At 40.8% G+C, this 17,368-nt stretch overlaps 1 protein-coding gene across 3 annotated transcripts; it reads right to left on the reverse strand.

Annotated features, from left to right (window-relative positions):
- Positions 1-410: 410 nt before the first annotated feature.
- trim101 (tripartite motif containing 101) lies at positions 411-17,070 on the reverse strand. 3 transcript variants are annotated; one of them, XM_047572893.1, is made up of 12 exons: positions 16,350-17,070; positions 14,911-15,120; positions 10,047-10,225; positions 9,799-9,973; positions 9,544-9,639; positions 8,883-8,960; positions 8,066-8,221; positions 7,919-7,941; positions 7,633-7,757; positions 6,775-7,229; positions 2,788-2,917; positions 411-1,844 (listed from the first exon to the last, which is right to left on the reverse strand). In XM_047572893.1, the coding sequence occupies exons 1-11, from the start codon at positions 16,359-16,361 to the stop codon at positions 2,831-2,833; spliced, it is 1,596 nt and encodes a 531-aa protein (XP_047428849.1). In that variant the 5' UTR covers positions 16,362-17,070; the 3' UTR covers positions 411-1,844; positions 2,788-2,830. The 3 variants fall into 3 exon arrangements, with proteins under 3 accessions (XP_047428849.1, XP_047428832.1, XP_047428841.1); XM_047572876.1 differs by lacking the exons at positions 411-1,844; positions 2,788-2,917 and adding an exon at positions 2,924-4,791; XM_047572885.1 differs by lacking the exons at positions 411-1,844; positions 2,788-2,917 and adding an exon at positions 2,924-4,791 and having other exon boundaries at positions 14,911-15,149.
- Positions 17,071-17,368: the final 298 nt, after the last annotated feature.

The following is a 17,368-nucleotide window of genomic DNA, read 5'->3' on the forward strand; positions in this document are numbered from 1 at the left end:
CACCATATGTGGTGAAATGTACTCACGTATTACAGTAAACGTGAAGCCCCCTTTTTTACGCAAAACTGCGTCAAATGGCATTGATCATCTACAGATGTGTGTTGTTGTTGTCGATTGTTTTCTTCTAATTAAAGCTAACAACAGCATTTGAAACTCATTAAATTCCAACAGTCTTCATAAATATGACGCACTTTGTTTTGTCTTACAGTTTTACAGGAAAGCACCTGGGTGCCTGAACCGAAACCATTTGCTTCCTGTATGTCAATAACTTGTGGCACAAGACACACATTTAATCATAACATATTTTTGTTGCAAATGAGTGTAGCAAACAAATATAGTTCACTTATGCACCTTTAATGCCATTATGATTGTGTATGTTTCACTCACTATTAATTTGATATTCAGTTTAGTAGCTTTTCAATGATTTATTTCCACTGAGTTTCCAGTATACTCAATAACGAATGAGTCTTCTTTGTGCTTTTATTTTAAAGGCGTGTCCTTCAACCAGGAAGTGGTGTCCCTCTGTCGCCTCCGTCGCCTCCGTCCTTTCAACCACAGATTTTTCGACTTTCTTTTCCGGCGTGGACAAATGACGTCACAGAGGAGCCGCTGAAATATTTTGGGTTGAGATATCATTTGTGTTACATTTTTAATTGAACAATGCGTTTATAAAATCGCGGGCAAATTCCGCTACAGCCACACAAATATAAGGGGCCACGAGGAGTAGCAAGATCGCATTTATCTCATTTAGAAATGTGTCAAACGAATCCAAATCAGTGCTCATCAATGCACAGACACCATGAACTACTCATTATTCAAAAATGCACACAAAACACTGCTGCGGTGAACGCTGGCTTAAAAACAATTATTGTCACAATGGAGGAATCCAAGGTGATGTTCAAAAAATTACAATGAATCCACTCGAAACATGTCTCCAGTACAGAACTTCCTGCAAAGTTTGAATAATTTCTCATCTGTTATTCTGCAGTGACTTGACTGAGCTGTACTCACTCCTCCAATTCTTCTTATGTCAGTTTCATCTAATGCTTCACTTGAGAAGCAGCTTTTCAGACCTCTGACTTAAATCCTTTGTTTGGATGGTGGATAAAGTTTAAAAGAAAGACACAACAGTGACTCTTTATGTGATGAATTCCACGCTTTGTTTTCAAAATAATCAGATTTTGCTCTAAAATGGTTCATCCACAACTGTTAATTGGAGAAAAAGAAAACAGTAAATACGTTCTCAGGACTAGCACTTCTTTTTCTTTTAATCTAGAACTTTTTTGCCCTTCTTCTGCAACTGATACAGTTGTTGCCAATAACTACTATTTCAAGTTCTACAATAATTCCACTTCTGCTGATTCTTCCACTATTCCAGCTATAGTTACACACTTCAAATTCATTCCTCATAAAGACACCTGGTGTAAAGTGCTACACGCGTGCTCTGAAATTATACCCAAAGAGATTCAAAACAAGAGAGTAACAGGACTTGACTTGGATCGGGGCAGTTCAGTTTATGTTCTGTCTCCATAATTTGATGGATATTTTGTGTTTCACCATAAAACACAAGGAAAAAAAAAAAAAAAACTGAACACACACACATCCCAGATCAATGTGATGCTGAAACTGACTCTGAAGTAAAGTGCATCTGTCTTTATCTTCAGGCCAAAACCCTGTCTCCAGTCGCATCGGCCTTTCTTCTACTTCTTCTTGTGGAGGGGGTTTAACCAGGAGAAGCAGAAACTGGGCCGACGTGAAGCCTCGCTGAGGGTGAATGAGGACGAGGAAGGGGCGGAGGAGAAGGGGCGACTGGGGTCAGCAGGGCTCCTTGTCTCAGTCTCCATCTGTAGCAGAGACGAAAGATTTGTGAATGTTGACGCTGACTGAGTGTTGATCAAAAAACTGTTTGACTGTAAGTGGATGTGCCTATTAAATACAGAAAATGTACTTTATCTAGTTGTCTGAAAACAAACAAAAAAATGGAAGACAACAGCTGATTTCCCTCCTTACCTGAGTGATTATTTTCTTATTTATGTTTACAAAGTTAGAGTGTTCCATTGTTGCTAAATTGTCTCTCAGTCTGACTGTATAACACAGCAAGAGTCAATGTACCAAGACTAATCCTCAGTGAATAGCTTTCTGTTTTCAGTGAGCACAATGCAGACAAAAAGAGTGAACTGTGTCTACTATAATTTATTTATTGCAGAGGATCTTCATGCAACAGTGTAAAAAGCTTTAGACAAAGGTGACACTTAAATGCATATTCATGAATGTTACATGGCCATGCAAACTATAAAGGTGCCATGACAAGCATCAAAATTATATTAAAAAATATATTTCTATCCTAAAATTAACTTTTATAAAGGTTGTCAGGTCAAGGTTTATATAGGCAATCAGTATATTTAGTTGGTTAGTTTTATTGTATTTAAAATGTAAAAAGTCTAATGACTTGCTCAGAAAGGAACTGTAATTAAAAGGTTCTGCCACGGGGTGTCAGCAGAGGCAAGAATAAACTGAAGGATGAAAATGTTATTTTCAGTTTTTATTTGGATTGATAATGAAACATTTCCCTTCTTTTTGCTTTAACAAGTTTGCTTCCTTGTATCTGTGAGGATTAAAGTGAATCTGTAAGGAAGGAATGACATTTGTGATAGCGGTCAGTGAAAATTCTGGACACCTACATTTAGATATATACTCTTCCAAGCTTTCCAAGCTTGAAAATGCATTTGTTCTCTAAAATAGAAGCATTCCACAGCGCTTTCAGGTGGAGCCAGCAGGTGCATATACCTGAGCTGGGCAGCAGTGATGATGGGTGTGTCTCTGGCTGGGGTTATGTGCAAATGAAGCAGCCGAAGTAAACCCAAACCCTCTGCAGGATGACCAGGAAGGCCAACAGGTAGAAGAGCAGAGTGACAGCCTGGAGAGAGATGGAGGGATGGACAGAGAAAGAGAGAGAGGGAGAGGTGGGTGAGGGAAATGGCAGGAGGAAGGTAGGAGGGAGACGGAAGAGGGAAAGGAGGGTGCAACGAGAAAAAGAATGAAAATGTTTGAGATGAAGGAGCAAGATGAAGAAATTATGCTGCACAGAAAAAAGGCCAACATGGAAGACTTTGGGGAATTCTGGAAGGAAAGAGGAAGTTAAACTCATCTGGTTTGACGGTTACTTAAAGTTACACTTGGGTAGAAGTTTATACTTCTACTTCACTCCCTTTTAGACGCATTCATCTAAAGTTTATACGTTTCAGCTCCTCAGAAGATTATACAGTCCTGATAAGGTAATCAGTGAAGATAAATCTCTGTAGTTCCATTTAAATGTGGTGTCTGTGGAGACACTTCTCGCTGTAGAACTGGTTTACATCAACTAGCAATGACTGCAAAAACTGAAGAGGGGAGAAACAGGGATTGAGACAGACTTGTACCTAGCAGCATGGTGAACAAAGAGGAGTTGTGAACATAACCAAGGTTATCCTTTTTCCTTTGGGAAGTATAACAAAGAATCTAGAAATGGTTTAAGAAGAGTTTCTGATGCTATAAATAAGAAACTTAGCATTGTGTGGCTCTTTCTCATTGCAAACTGACGAGGGATACAAAAGTTTCACAATGTAGCGTTAACCGTGATATAATATATTTTTAGTCCCTACTGGGCGGGGGAAACAGGCTATCATTTACATGTAGCAGCTGCCAATTTACACATCTAAGGTTAGGTAGCTAGATGTCTCCTTTGAGGTGTGACGTTGTGGTGGTATCAGCCATCTTCTATGGAGAGGTCTTCTCGACCAGCAGTACCTCAGTAGCAGACAAAAAGAGACCGAATAAACTGGTGTAGAAGGCCGCCTCTGTTCTCGGCTGCCCTCTAGAGCCTGTGGAGGTGGTGGGTGATCAGTGGTTCATCATGCCTGATGGAAAACTGGTCCCATCCTCTCCAATGGTGCTATAACAGCACTGGGCAGCTCCTTTAGCTGACGACTGCTTCAATATCCCTGCTCAGTGTACACCACATACACATTTATTTATTTTTTACGTTTATCTTTTTATCTTTTGAGTGCACAGCCCTTTAAACTGTACACTGCTGTAACCCACTGTACGCTAAATAATTTGTTATTATTATCTTATCGTATCTTATAGCCATGTTATCATTTGTGTCCATCTTGATGATGTAAGCATATAAATCGCTCTCTTTTAGCTCTGTTTTTGGTCTCCTCCTCCTTAGATAGTGTCTGGATTTTTAGCTGATAAAAATTCACAGCTAGTTAGTTACCTTCCACATGGAAATAGTTTTTTTAATGCTAGAACCTATTAAGAAATCTGCACACACTGAAGTTTCTACATGAGAATGAACCAAAATTGTAGTAAATTGAAGAGTTAAATGATTCTTAGCCAATAAGCTAGCTTTTTTCAAATGATCACACTATTGATTAGTGTTGCTTTATCTTCGTCCAGCCCTGTGTATGAAAGCCAACTAAAGTGGTGCTGGATGTAATTATATCAAGGTCAGATAAATCATATTTGCTAGCTTTAGATAATGGATAATAGTTTTCTCTGCTTCCTCCTTTCTATTTCCTCCACATTTTCCCAAAGTGAAAAAATAAATAAATAAATAAAAATGATGAAGCCGCCAAGCTGCAGAAGTGACTCGGTGAATCATGAGCAGCAATAACCAAGAAGAGAAGAGAAGAAGAAGATAGCGCGGAAGTGTAGCCACGTCAACAGCTGGGTGTAGAGTGCAAGAGACTGGTGATGGTGGTGAAGATGATGATGATGATGATGGCGGCAAAACCACATGACACTGACCTGGAGAGAGACAGGGGAGATTGTTTTCTCTTCAGTTTCATTGGGATTAAAGACATCAGGCTTTGTGCTGCTCTCTTCACCCTCATGTTTGTTTTCTGTGGACTCTGACATACCAGCCTTGAACACCGGATCTCTCAGCATCACGTCATTCCCACTCTTCACACCATCATCTCCATCCAAGCTGCAATGTGTCACTTCAGTGATTTCCTCCCTCACGTCCAGAGCATCCTGGTGTAATCCGCACAGATCTTTTTCCAGCTCTACACTTCCCTTTTCCATTGTCTCAGCTCCACATTCGGTCATTCTAAGCCATCTTTCTTTGACCTCTGATGTCCCTTTAAGAGCTGTAATATCTTTGTCTTGCTCTTCCTTGTCTGCTTCACTGAGTCCATGGTTATCCGTTTCTGGAAAACCTCTGTGAAGCTGATGAAGCTCTGGTGCAATGGACGAAGTGCATTTATTACTTTCAGAAAAACTGTCTTCTCCAACATCAAAACATTCCTCCACCAGGCTGAACCCTTTACCTGCAGCTCTGGGCAGACACACCCAGCCCTGCATCTCCTCCTCCTCTTCCACCTCCTCATTCTCTTCCTCAGTTATACCAGCACCTCCTGCTGTCTGCTGAGTTATTTGCACACGTGGTGCTACAGATGTGAAAGCGTTGCCTGGCACCTTCTGAGGCTGAGGTGATGATTCAACAAAAAGAGGCTGGGATAGGCTTTCTGAGAGCTGAGGTGGATGAGAGAGTGGTAAGTAAGGCTTAGCATTAAGCCGAGTACAAAGAGGGAGTTGATGCGGCTGCAAGTGGAGGAAGAGCTCAGGTCCCTGAGGAGGTTCAGACGGATCCCGACCAGACAGAAACTGAGAGAGTTGAATCTGTTGAGGCTGTAGCTGAATTTGTGGTTCAGATGTGGGCAGGACCGTATCCTGAGCCTCACCCTCTGGTTTCGTCTCAATTAGAGAATCCGCGGTCGGCTGTGGTGAGCACTTTATCTGCTCTGCATCATAAACGTTCATCGGGGTTTCTTCCAGAACAGGCAGGACAGAGCTGAACCTGCTCCAGTTACCAGGTTTGTACCAGCTGGGGTAAAAGACACCATCGATTCCCTCCTTCAGCTGCACTCCTTCCACGTCTTGTCTTTCGGCCTCTTCTCCTTCACACTAATATGTGAAGGAAGAGAGTTAAAAGGCCACACAGAAGCCCATTAACTACTAGAAAGCATACAGTCTGTCTTGCACAGTTAATTTGATTTACTTTTAATTTATAATTTGAGTTCAATCCAATCAAATAGCAAAAACTCGCCATGAGACAGGGAGAACATTGTTATGTCGTGGACTGGTATCTTTTCAGAGTGACGCTTAAAAGTATGTCAGAGAAAATTTGAATATTTGCTGTGTTGTTGTAATATCTTGCAAACATACTTCTTATGTGTCTTACTGGTGCAGCCTATAATTGTGTTTTCTTAGGCTGGTTAACTGACTCAGCAGCAGACTGGATGTTCTGAAAACTGATGATGCGTTCAAGAACACAGAAATATCTGAACCTTCATTTAGCTTCATTGATGTTGTGTTTGTATCCGTTGTTATTTGCGGGTTCTCCTCTTTTGATTGTCTACACAGTTGATTAATGTTGATTAACTTTCATTCTCAGATCAGACTTGTTGAAGCTGAGACCAAAGTGCTCAGAAGGCTGCAAATCAATAAATGTTACAAGGATATAAAACAAACATTGTTGCACATTGTAGTTAATGGGCTCAGCAGTTCTCTAAAGAAACAGAGGAACGTTGGAGAGACTGATGATGAGGCTTAGCACTGAAAGAAAATCTGTTTTCGTCAAGTTCACCTTCACACATTTAACAACTTCCACCTAATTATCACTTACAAGTGAACAATGCTTTTCAAAATATCTTGGGTTCTCTAAATATTGAGTTCACTCTAATTTAGTTCTCATTCACATTAAAAGGTGTAGATGTGGTACTGTACCTGTTGTGTGCTCATGCCCTCCTGCTGTTCACATACATTCCCCTCTTTAACTGGAGCCGGCGCTTCAAATTCCTCTGCTTCCTTCTTCTCCTCTTTAATCTGACCGGATCTCACATCATTTGAGTCTAAGTTTTCAGTCTCCTGCTGTGTAAATTCCTCTGCAGGTTCCTCAGCGTCCCTCATCAGGGCTGGAGCTGATGGAATCACCGCTGGTGCTGGTAATGGTTCCAGTGGTGGGGATATCAGCACGGGAATCAACACTTTCCCTGGTCTAACAGCTTCCATGTCCTGGACTGAGGTTTCCTGACACTGTTTTGCTTGCATGTTCTCGACCAAAGGTTCTTTGGGTTCCTCTATGGGTTCCTCTATGGGTTCCTCTGTGGGTTCCTCTGTGGGTTCCTCTGTGCGTTGCTTTGGAGGATCCACCTCTAGTTCTTCAGGAACATCCTCCACAACTGATAAAACAAGACAATACTGAATATGTGTTTGCAATGTGCTTTACATGACATTTAAACTTTTGAATGTTCTTCCCTCTCTGACACAAACATTGTGTTTTTCCAAGCGATGGGTTTTTCTTGAAAAAGAAACCTTTCAATTGTATTGTATTGTATGCACTGGATGCTTCATCTGCTGCAGCGATCTCCTAATTAATAACTGGACTCCAACCCATAAAAAACACCCCATGACAGTTCATGTTATTTAGTTTGTAATCCATCCAAACAAAATAACACGATGCTTTTCACAGAGAGGTATTTGATGCTGCTGCAGGTGTAAATAGCCTTTACAGAGTTGTTTTTGTAAATTTAAAATTAAATTTAATTCTCTCCCAGTGCAAGAAAATAGATTTTGTCTTCAGACCTTTGAGGAAGTCTATGCACTTCAGAGCTTTCTCCTGTCTGCCGAAGTTGAAGCTGTAGTGACTCAGACTCTCATAACCTGGTTTTAGAGTCTCAGATGGACCAGAGGTGGACGCTGTGATCACTCTGAGAAAAGAGAGGACAGATAGATAGGAGAATGGGGGGAAAGATGATGTAAAGAAATGGGAACAGAACAGGAGGCAGAAGCCGCATGATCCAATTGAAACAGATTACTGAGAAAAAAGATGTTACATTTAATCAAAGAATGTTAACATTTGTTTACTTACTTTGCGACCAGATCTCTTGAATTCTGAAAGGATAGTTAAACAAGTTTGATTTATCTTAAGGTGCAAAAACATAGAACCATCAAACAAACCATAAAAATAAAAAATAAAAGGATTCAAAGCATTCTTTGGACTGGACACTGAACACACTTGAACAAAAGCAGCCATGTCTGGCTCCTCCATGCTGCCCGTTGCACTCTCCATCAGCTTCCTGTTGGCTTCCACACTGTCTCCATAGCAAAGCACCAGCGACTGGGCGTGGCCTGTCTTCTCTTCCTCCTCAGAGTTGATTTGCTGCATCATCGTCTTTAAGAATAAGAATAAGAACAACTGTACGGTAAAAGTAACATACAAAAACAAAGGTCTGGAAAGGGTATGTGTTTGCATTAAATTAAAATTTAAGATTAAAGCACTCGTGTATCTTTTAATTAGTTTTAATTAGTTTGGTCAGCAAACACATACAGGAGTCTATCATTCTGTCTTTGACTGGACACGTAAAATCTCTGTTTTGTGCTTGTTTAATTTTGTTAACGCATTACGCATTCCATCATTGGGCATTCAAAGAAACAAATGTACAACATGTGCAGTTGTTGTCTGCCGAGAGGGAATATGTATAAAGAAGATAAATGGGACCGAGAATATTTCCTTGAGGAACACCATATTCAGTCAAATGTCAGAGACACAAAAATCACCTAATATACACCAAAGAAATATAATGAAGCCATGTTGATGAAGCCAACTCATATTTTAGAGATAGTGTTACTGATATAAACATAATATGTGTTACATATAACATTCATTTCATCTATTACTATTCCGTTGTTCATATCCACTACTCGTGCAGCCTCTACTGTCAGTAGTGCTGCGTTAGTACAACCGTGGCTTCCATCTGTGTTTATTTTACTTGCATCAAAGCTGCTCAGTGAACAGTGACTGAGAGTGAAATCAAAGAGGTATAAACTCTGACCGTGCGTCTCTCCTCCAGGATGGAAAACATGCGGCTGAACTTGTCACACACGCTCTGTTTCTGTGTCTTACAGTTCTCCTGTGGAGGGAGGAGAGAAGATTGGAGCACAAAACTCGATTCACTCATGTTGAATGTTTGAACACAATGTGAGAAATAAAGATGGTAGGTATGACACTGGAAATACGCTAACAAGTCAAACATATTCAGTGACAGTGTCACATAAGAACAGAAGAATGAGTTCAGATTTACTGATTTTTAGTTACTTTGGTATTAATTTCTGATCTTATAATCAAGAGATTATAAGGTGTAATTAATTCATGTAAAATTTGCAAATGATTAACAAATCAACAATAAGTCATATAATAAGTAACTAGTTTTTAACTTGTACTAGTATTTAACTGCAAACCTGCAAGATATTATTAACTTTTAAATGGATTTTTGACATTTCTGTAAATAGTTTATCAACCAGAGCTTTTTAATGTTACCTCAGTAGAAGGAAGGACTTGGCTCTAAATATAATCAGTAACTGTATATTTGTTCTAATGAAAAGAACAACACTGGAAAATGTAACTGAAGATGTTTTTGGACATATCAAATAAAAACCTGGACACATTATTGTGATCTTAAACATAGTTATAGGATGACCGTAAAACACACAAACCTCCACGTTTCTGCAGCTCTCCTCCAGCTCATCAATCAGAGCCTGGACTTTGTCGTTGAACGCCACCAGAGACGTGATTGCTTCGCTCAGCTCATCCTGAGAAAAGAAAGAAAATTTATTGATGAAGTTGAAGTTATTTCAGCGTTGGCGTTGAGGGCAGAAAACCAAAAACATCAGTTAAAAAATGACTCATTGGGCTTCTGCTTATCTCATTACGAATGAATATTATTTTTTTTGTTTTTCTGTATAACGCACCTTCTGCTGCTGATACACGTCTGTCAGAGGAGCCACCTGACAGGACTGATGAGCCCCGAACACTTTGCACAGCGAGCATGTGGGAGCCTGACAGGTGAGACAGTAGATGTTCACCTTTTCACCCTCATGGTCTGAGCATGTTACCTGAGCAGCTGGTGGAGGAAGCGGGGCTGGGCTGGAGAGGAACATATAAGTGAATATAAAAATATGTTACATATGACGTGCACCTCCTTGTTGTCTCTGTTTACCTCATGGCGCTCTGGTTGCTGACCTCCTGCTTGTAGACGTCGATGATGTTCTCCACCAGCAGGTTTCTCTGAAGGCCATAGACGCCGTGGCGATCCAGCACCACTTCATGCCTGCAGGTGGGACAGCGGAACCGGCCGCTGTTCACCATCATGGTGGTCCGGGCCTGGAACAGCGATGGCTGGACACAGGAAGTAACAATTAAAAAGGTTGAAAATGTGAACTTAACGCGTAATGACAGCCTCAGATTGTGGTTTAGTTGCTACAGAGGCCTGTCGGGATTCATATTTAATGTTGGAAAGTCTCAGGGATCTGTTTAAAAAATATGAATAGATGTAAAACAACCAAAAAGAGACTAATGTAACCACAAAAACACACAAAATGTCCTCAGTGACATTAAAAACAATTCCAAAGACATGAAGGGGGACCCTGGAGAAACACAATATTCATCGAGAAACATGAGATGATGCACACTGACACATTTAAAGTCATATCTTTTGGTTCTTTTGGGTCTTTTAACCACTAGTAAAGTGGATACCCGAGCCTCTAACAACTGTCTCATCATTCATCCATGCCTGCCAACACCTAACACTTGCCGCATTCGGGGATTTCAATAATTAGCAGCAGCATTATTAATCAGTCAGAGTGACTGCTGAAGAATGTGTTAAGTCTCCCAAACGTCTCCCAGGATGAAGTCAGACCTGCTTAAGGACAAGTTACTGGGCAAGAACAACATTGCAAGCAGGGAAAAATCCCCTGCTTGCTCCTGTCCAAGCACACTGAAGCTCACTGGGCAGCAAACACACACACATGCACACACACATGCATGCACTGACGGGGTAACCTTTATTTCCCCGCCCACTCTCTAAACGAAGTATAAATAACACAGAAGCCTCTGCTGACCTTATTCTCATGGCTGGTATGCCTTACATCAAAGTCAAGATTGCAAAGTAAATCAACCACTTAAAGCTGCAGTAATTTTCTGGCCACTACAGCTACTACTAGAACAGCTACTAATTTGACTGACTATTTATCCAGTAAATGTTCCTCAACAATAACCAACTAGTCTCTAACACTATCAACCTGCAGTTTTGTGCTGACAAGGTGGAGCACAACGTTTCATATTTAAAACATTTATAACACCAATTTAAAAGCTACACAGGGATGGACAAGGTTTCGATTATTCTCTCAAGATTTGTCAATGTGAGCGACAATTTTATACACAGTCCACATCAGCAGGCGATTAATTCATTTAGTCAGTGGAATAAATATTGTTCTGGCTCAACATACTTCAGCTCAGATCGAAGCGAGGGTGATCTAGTCTTGGACCTTATCAGACAATTAAAAGTATAATTTTTTAAAGTGTAACGCTTCCTACAGAATGGGGCAGAATGTACAGATAAAGCTCGCCATTCAAGTTTTAACATCAGCTGTAGGTCTTGCTAGGGAACTAAAAACTACTGAGGCTAATAATATAGGGATCTAACTATATCTATCTAACATGTCAAAGCAGGACATGTAAAGGCATAGTGAAATGACAAGGCCATTGGAAGAACAAAACTAAAGTACTCTAAATTAACATTCATTTCCACCAGTTCTGAAAATTTCAGCAAACATGTCACAACCACTGGTTGTACATAAAGGAGGTCATTTCTGTAATTTCACCCAAAGGTTTCTTGAAAGCTAGTTTGTGTCAGTGTGGTGGCTCCGGTCGCCACCATCTTGAAGGTTCATGACTCTCTCTAACTCCATGAGAACATTATCAGCAGAGGCTTCTGTGTTATTTATACTTCATTTAGAGTGGAAGGGGAAATAAAGGTTACCTAGTCAGTGACTGTGTGTGTGTGTGTGTGTGTGTGTGTGTAGATAGTACAATAGTGATCAAGGCGATGGAACGTGTGTGAAGCTGAGGAAGTTTATGCCTTTCTTTAAAATGCCACCATCTGAATGAGGTCACATAACTACAAACTAGCAGTAAGTATACATTAGGTAAGTACATTAGGCTACACATGAATGTAGAGATGAACAATTAACAGAAACCGAAAGCAAGATTTATGTCGTTGGGGTGTTACAGGGAAAATACACAGACACACAGACAGACGAATGAAGAAAAGGACTGATGAGCTGATGGAAGGTTATAGGAGTACAGCTTCCTGAAATAGTGAAATAAGCCTCAGCTGCCACTGGGCCTGACTGAGGGATCAGTGCCTCTGGCTGTTGGAGAGACAACAACTGAGGCAGGAGGACTGATATAGAGACAAAAAGATGGCTTGAACCAGAGGAGGATAAATATCTTTACCCAATGATACACAAGAAATGGCCTCACATGCAGTTTAACCTGAGGATTAACAGCTGTTTGTCTTGTCTATGCTAAGCTAAACTATCCCGCTAGCCCCAGATTTATATCTACTGTACAGAAACAGAAGAGTGGGGTCACAGTGTTCATGGGCACTGTTACTCCACTAATAATCTAGATAAAATGTCACATGTATCCACCTCAGTCAGAATGATATTCTGTTCCAATAGGAAAACCTGATCTCCTGATCAACATGTAACCATTACATTGTTTCTTTCTGCTTAGAATTAATACATTTTATTTTATTACAAGTCCATGTGGGGTAAAAAAAATAGGTGAGATAACAAGTTTCCACAAGGGACCGAGACAAGGATGAAGCTCCATGACTCCAGTTGATCAAACAAGTATATATAGAAAACCAAAATAACCAAAATAAACCAAAGGTGACTGGAATTGTTTCAGTTTCAGTTTGGCACCATCCAAAGTAATAATAACTTTAAATAATTTAAATTAAATTCTTGGTTTATCGATGCAGAGAGGACAGAGAAGAGAAAAGATAGTAGCAATCTGAAACTAAACGGCTTGATATTGAAAGCTGAGGATGGCTGTGGGCAGAGCTGCAGTTGTATTTGAACAAAGTGCACAAAGGAAAGGAAACAGCATGCAGCCAGGAGGAGGTTAAGAGGATGGATGGATGAATCTTTCCATTCCAACTTTAAGTGTGAGTGTAGTTTTCAGGCAGACCTCTTGGGGTCAAAGGTCGTGAACATGATCGTGACAGTGGGCGCGACATATAGAAGGTTTCCATTCCACATATCATGTTCACGTGTAAATACACACACTCATACTGTATGTAAAGTGTGTGCTGTTGTGTGAGAGCAGCTTCAGATTTGTATGCTGTAAGGCTGTGAGTCTGGGCTCACAGTGTGGATCCAGAGGGAAACAACAGCCATGAAACTACAACACGTCAAAGTGCAGGTAACAGGAAATGAACCAATGTATGTTCTAAGAAACAGACTCCAAGTTGTTTTGGTTGTGTTGTATCATGTGCACATGTTATTACTTCATTAGTGGTGTTTTTGTACACTTTTGATATTTGATATGGTATTTCTTCACAGCCTGCACAGGTGATCAGATTTACTTACATGTCATGTCATGTCATATCATGTTTACTCTACACCTGCCACTACACTGTTATATGATTTACCTAGGCACATCAACAACTGATTCATGGTAATGAAGCTCATGCAATGAAAGCATTTCACAAATGTACTGTGGGGAACACCAGCAGTAAATAAGAAGATGACGTTGATTTATGACCACTGGTGTACGAATGTGTTCATCTGATGGAACATGAACTGATTCCTCAGGTTAACCTTCCTAATATTGTGTAGGTCTTCCTTGTGCTTCCCAAACAGTTGTGACTCATCAGAGAATGGACATGGACCTTCTGAGGGTGTTCTGAGGGGTCTGGAAACACAATGTATGAGCCTTTGGGTTGAGGGGAGGGGTCTCTGTGGATCATCCCACAGATACTTGACCAGTTTGGGATCTAGAGAATTTGGAGGCCAGGTCAACACCTTGTGCTGTTCTTCATGTGTTCAACCATTTTTGTGTGTGTCAGGCTGCATCCTGCTGGGGATGTCTGCTGCCATCAAGGAGTGTCATTGCTATGGGGTGGGGGTGTCTGGTCTGGTCTAGGTGGGTGCTACATGTCTAAGTATCGTCCACATGAATACCGGGTCCAAAGTTTCCCAATATAAACCCGACTGTATTTCATCCATATTTCTTTTAATAAATCTTAATTGGTCATTAAAATATTAAACAAAGAATTACTTTGTAAAATGAGTTAAAGTTTTATTAATATATCCATGACGCTTGTGGTCCTCAATTAATAACTGCCTCTAATGAGTCCTTTTATTTAGCATTAATATATCAGTTAATAAATATGATCAAATCATTAGCTGAGTATTTTGACTTCTTTATAACTTTTTGGGCTGTTTGTTGTATAACGGTCCTCACATGTTATCAGATGTTTGAAACGTTTGCACGTAATAGCTATCAGATAAATGTAGGTGAGCAAACACTATATTTACAGAACCTGTTTGCAGAAACTCGCCATATGCCCCAGTAACTACTTGCTTCAGTGCAGCTGTCAAGATAAATGGAGAAACTATGAAGTAAATTAAAATAGAGAGATAGACTTCAAATACTGAAGTATTTCAGCCACTTCTGATTTAGATTTTCAGTTTGGGGACTTCAGGTGCGCTTAGTCACCCTCAGTGGCACTGGGAGCACATTTAAGTCACCAAATGTGGGTCAAGATCGGGTGACTTTCATGCAGCCTTCATGAGCAAACCAGCTAAACATCCACACATCCCAGTTTAGCCCCAGATAATCCACTGAACGCACACACACAAATCTGCATGCTTTGTTTTAAGCACACGTGAATGTGCACTATGTTCACTGCTGTCATGTGGTATTAAACGTACAGGGTGAAAGCGGGGGCTTGTGCACATACCACATACAGAACTGTGTGTGCAGGTGTGAATGTGTATACACACACTGACCTGGTAGAGCTCGTTAGCACACTTCCTGCAGAGGTTGTGCTGGCACGGCAGGATGACCACCGGTTTGTTGAAGATCTCCAGGCAGATCGGACAGATCAGCTGTTTCTCCAGCGTTGCCAGCGCCGCCTCATGCTCTGCTCCACTGCTGCCCTGCAGGCAGCTCAGGTCGGCTGACAGGGACATGACCACTCCACCGAACTTCACCTCCTCCTGTTGAAGCCAGAGACGCGGGATGTGGTCTAGAGTTACCAAGCACACGTTTTAATACTTCACCATATCACCAGTGGATTCCAGCTGTTATAAATGAGCTTATGATAAAATTCACAGATGCTTTTAAACCTCTGTTAGGCATGTTTAACATGTGCCCGTATGTGCAGAGCTGAACGTAAATCTGTGATAAAAAGCCAAAACACAACCATCAAACGGAGCACCAGATGAAGAGACGAACAAGCTACAGACACCTGTAGCTCCATGTAGGTTTGGACAGACAGGTTTTTTTGTTATTTTTAGCTGTGTACTAAAAACTATTCAGGTCGCAGCCATAAATGTGGTCTCAAAGTACAGGCTCTAGGAAATACAACCATTTTTATAGATAGTTCCCTTTTATCACGAGCTCAAAAGTGGATGATATACTTTCCTTATTTTTAACAGTTAAACAGCTAAAAGGAGTTAAAACATCCACATTTGGTTAACATTATGACTGCCCGCCTAATGTTGTGTAGATCTCTCTTGTGCCTCTTAGTCAGTTGTGACTCATCAGAAAATGGACTTGGGTCTTCTGAGGGTGTCCTGTGGTGTCTGGTAACAGGATATTGTTAGTGGGGGCGTTTGGGCCTCTGTGGATCATCCCACAGATACTTGATCAGTTTGGGATCTAGTGAACTTAGAGGTCAGGTCAACACCTTGTGCTGTTCTTCATGTTTTTGAGTTGTTCCTAAAATGTTTTTGTGTCTATGTTTGTGTCAGGCTGCATCCTGCTTGGTCATTGCTATGTGGCGGGGATGCCTGGTCAACCTGGGTGATACATGTCTAAGTAACATCCACATGAATTCCAGGGCCAGAAGTTTCCCAGCAGAACACTTGAATTGTCAGAGGATGGTCAATGTTATTTACCTCACCTGTCATGCTGGTCTATTGGTCATAATGTTATGGCTGACTGGAATAGGTTTTAAAAACCTTTCCGTGCAAATGAAACAGAATGTCCTATAAAGAAAATCCATTTGGGAAAAAATGTCAGACTAAATGTTATGACATTTATTTGTCAAACCACTTTTGAACCCAGTAATGTTAGTAATGAAATGAAACATGTCCAAGTATATTAACTTAAATCCATTTTAAAAAATACACTTGCAATAATAATAATAAAAAACAATATGGTAATCTTCAGACTTATGAAAAATAATAAATTCATTTAAGATTAGGGCAGTTTCTTGACTTACCTTTCTCTGCATCCGTTGCTGGCGGTCAGTGAGAGTTGTCAACAGTCAGTACCTTTAGTGTCAGCAACTGTTGTTGGGCTTTACAGTCAGTCAAACTGTAATTTTATGTTTCAATGACTCTGTAACTCATACAGCTAATTTGCAATCTGTTTCAGTTTTGTAAAAAAAAAAATCAGAGCAGTAGTTGAGAATCAGAGAAGGCAACATCAGCTGTAGCAACAAGAAGAAGAACTCCTGGAGGAAGCTAAAGCCAAGTTTGTCCAAGAGTTGAGCGAGTTTTCCATAAAGCTGGTGACTTTTAAAGACCACAGAGGGTGTCACTGTCTGTGTCAGTACTGGAAATACACGACACACTCAACTGTCAGCAACAAAAAAAAAAAAAGCTCAAGTGAGTGTTTTTTCTGTAGTGTTCACTGTCACATCCAATAATTCAAAAAGTTATATCGATTTCAGTTCAAGAGATGACTGTTTTGCGTCCAACAAGGTGACAGCCTGTGGGCTCTCCCCCCGTGACACTGACACCAAATCGTGTCCAAGCGTATCAAGGCAGTCTGTCTCGTTTTCCTGCGCTCTCCAGTCCCAGCTCTCACTGCATGGTCCTCTTCTTCCTCACATGCTCCCTTGCTCTTCCAACTCTCACTCCATTGCCCTTTGTCGCACAAGCAGCGACCGCTGTGCTGGTTAGTTCACAGCTTCCTTGCCATCTGCAGAAATGTGTGTGTCTGTGTGGGCGAGAGAGAGAGGATGCACAGTGGGAGGACCGATTTGAGTTGGGGGGTGAGGGGGCTGCATCAGGTTTCAGCTGATCTGAGACACACAAACACACACGCCATATCAGGAGGTAGCTGGTATGTGGACAGATTAAGACCATGCCAGGCTGTGCTCTTTCTACGGTTACACCCAGACAGTTCTCTCTTAACAGCGTTACGTTTAAGTAACGTAATCATTTAAGTGTCTTTCGATTAACACTTGAACCCCCTCACCCAACACCTTTTTAACATTTCTATAGTATAGGTTGC

Source organism: Mugil cephalus, chromosome 1 (assembly GCF_022458985.1).
Source record: "Mugil cephalus isolate CIBA_MC_2020 chromosome 1, CIBA_Mcephalus_1.1, whole genome shotgun sequence".
Classification (NCBI taxonomy): domain Eukaryota; kingdom Metazoa; phylum Chordata; class Actinopteri; order Mugiliformes; family Mugilidae; genus Mugil; species Mugil cephalus.

Coding starts and splice junctions, on each gene's coding strand:
- trim101 (XM_047572876.1), bottom strand. Junction 9,974..10,046: donor AGCAACCAGAGCGCCATGAG/GTAAACAGAGAC, acceptor GTTCCTCTCCAG/CCCAGCCCCGCTTCCTCCAC. Junction 8,222..8,882: donor TCCTGGAGGAGAGACGCACG/GTCAGAGTTTAT, acceptor TTATTCTTAAAG/ACGATGATGCAGCAAATCAA.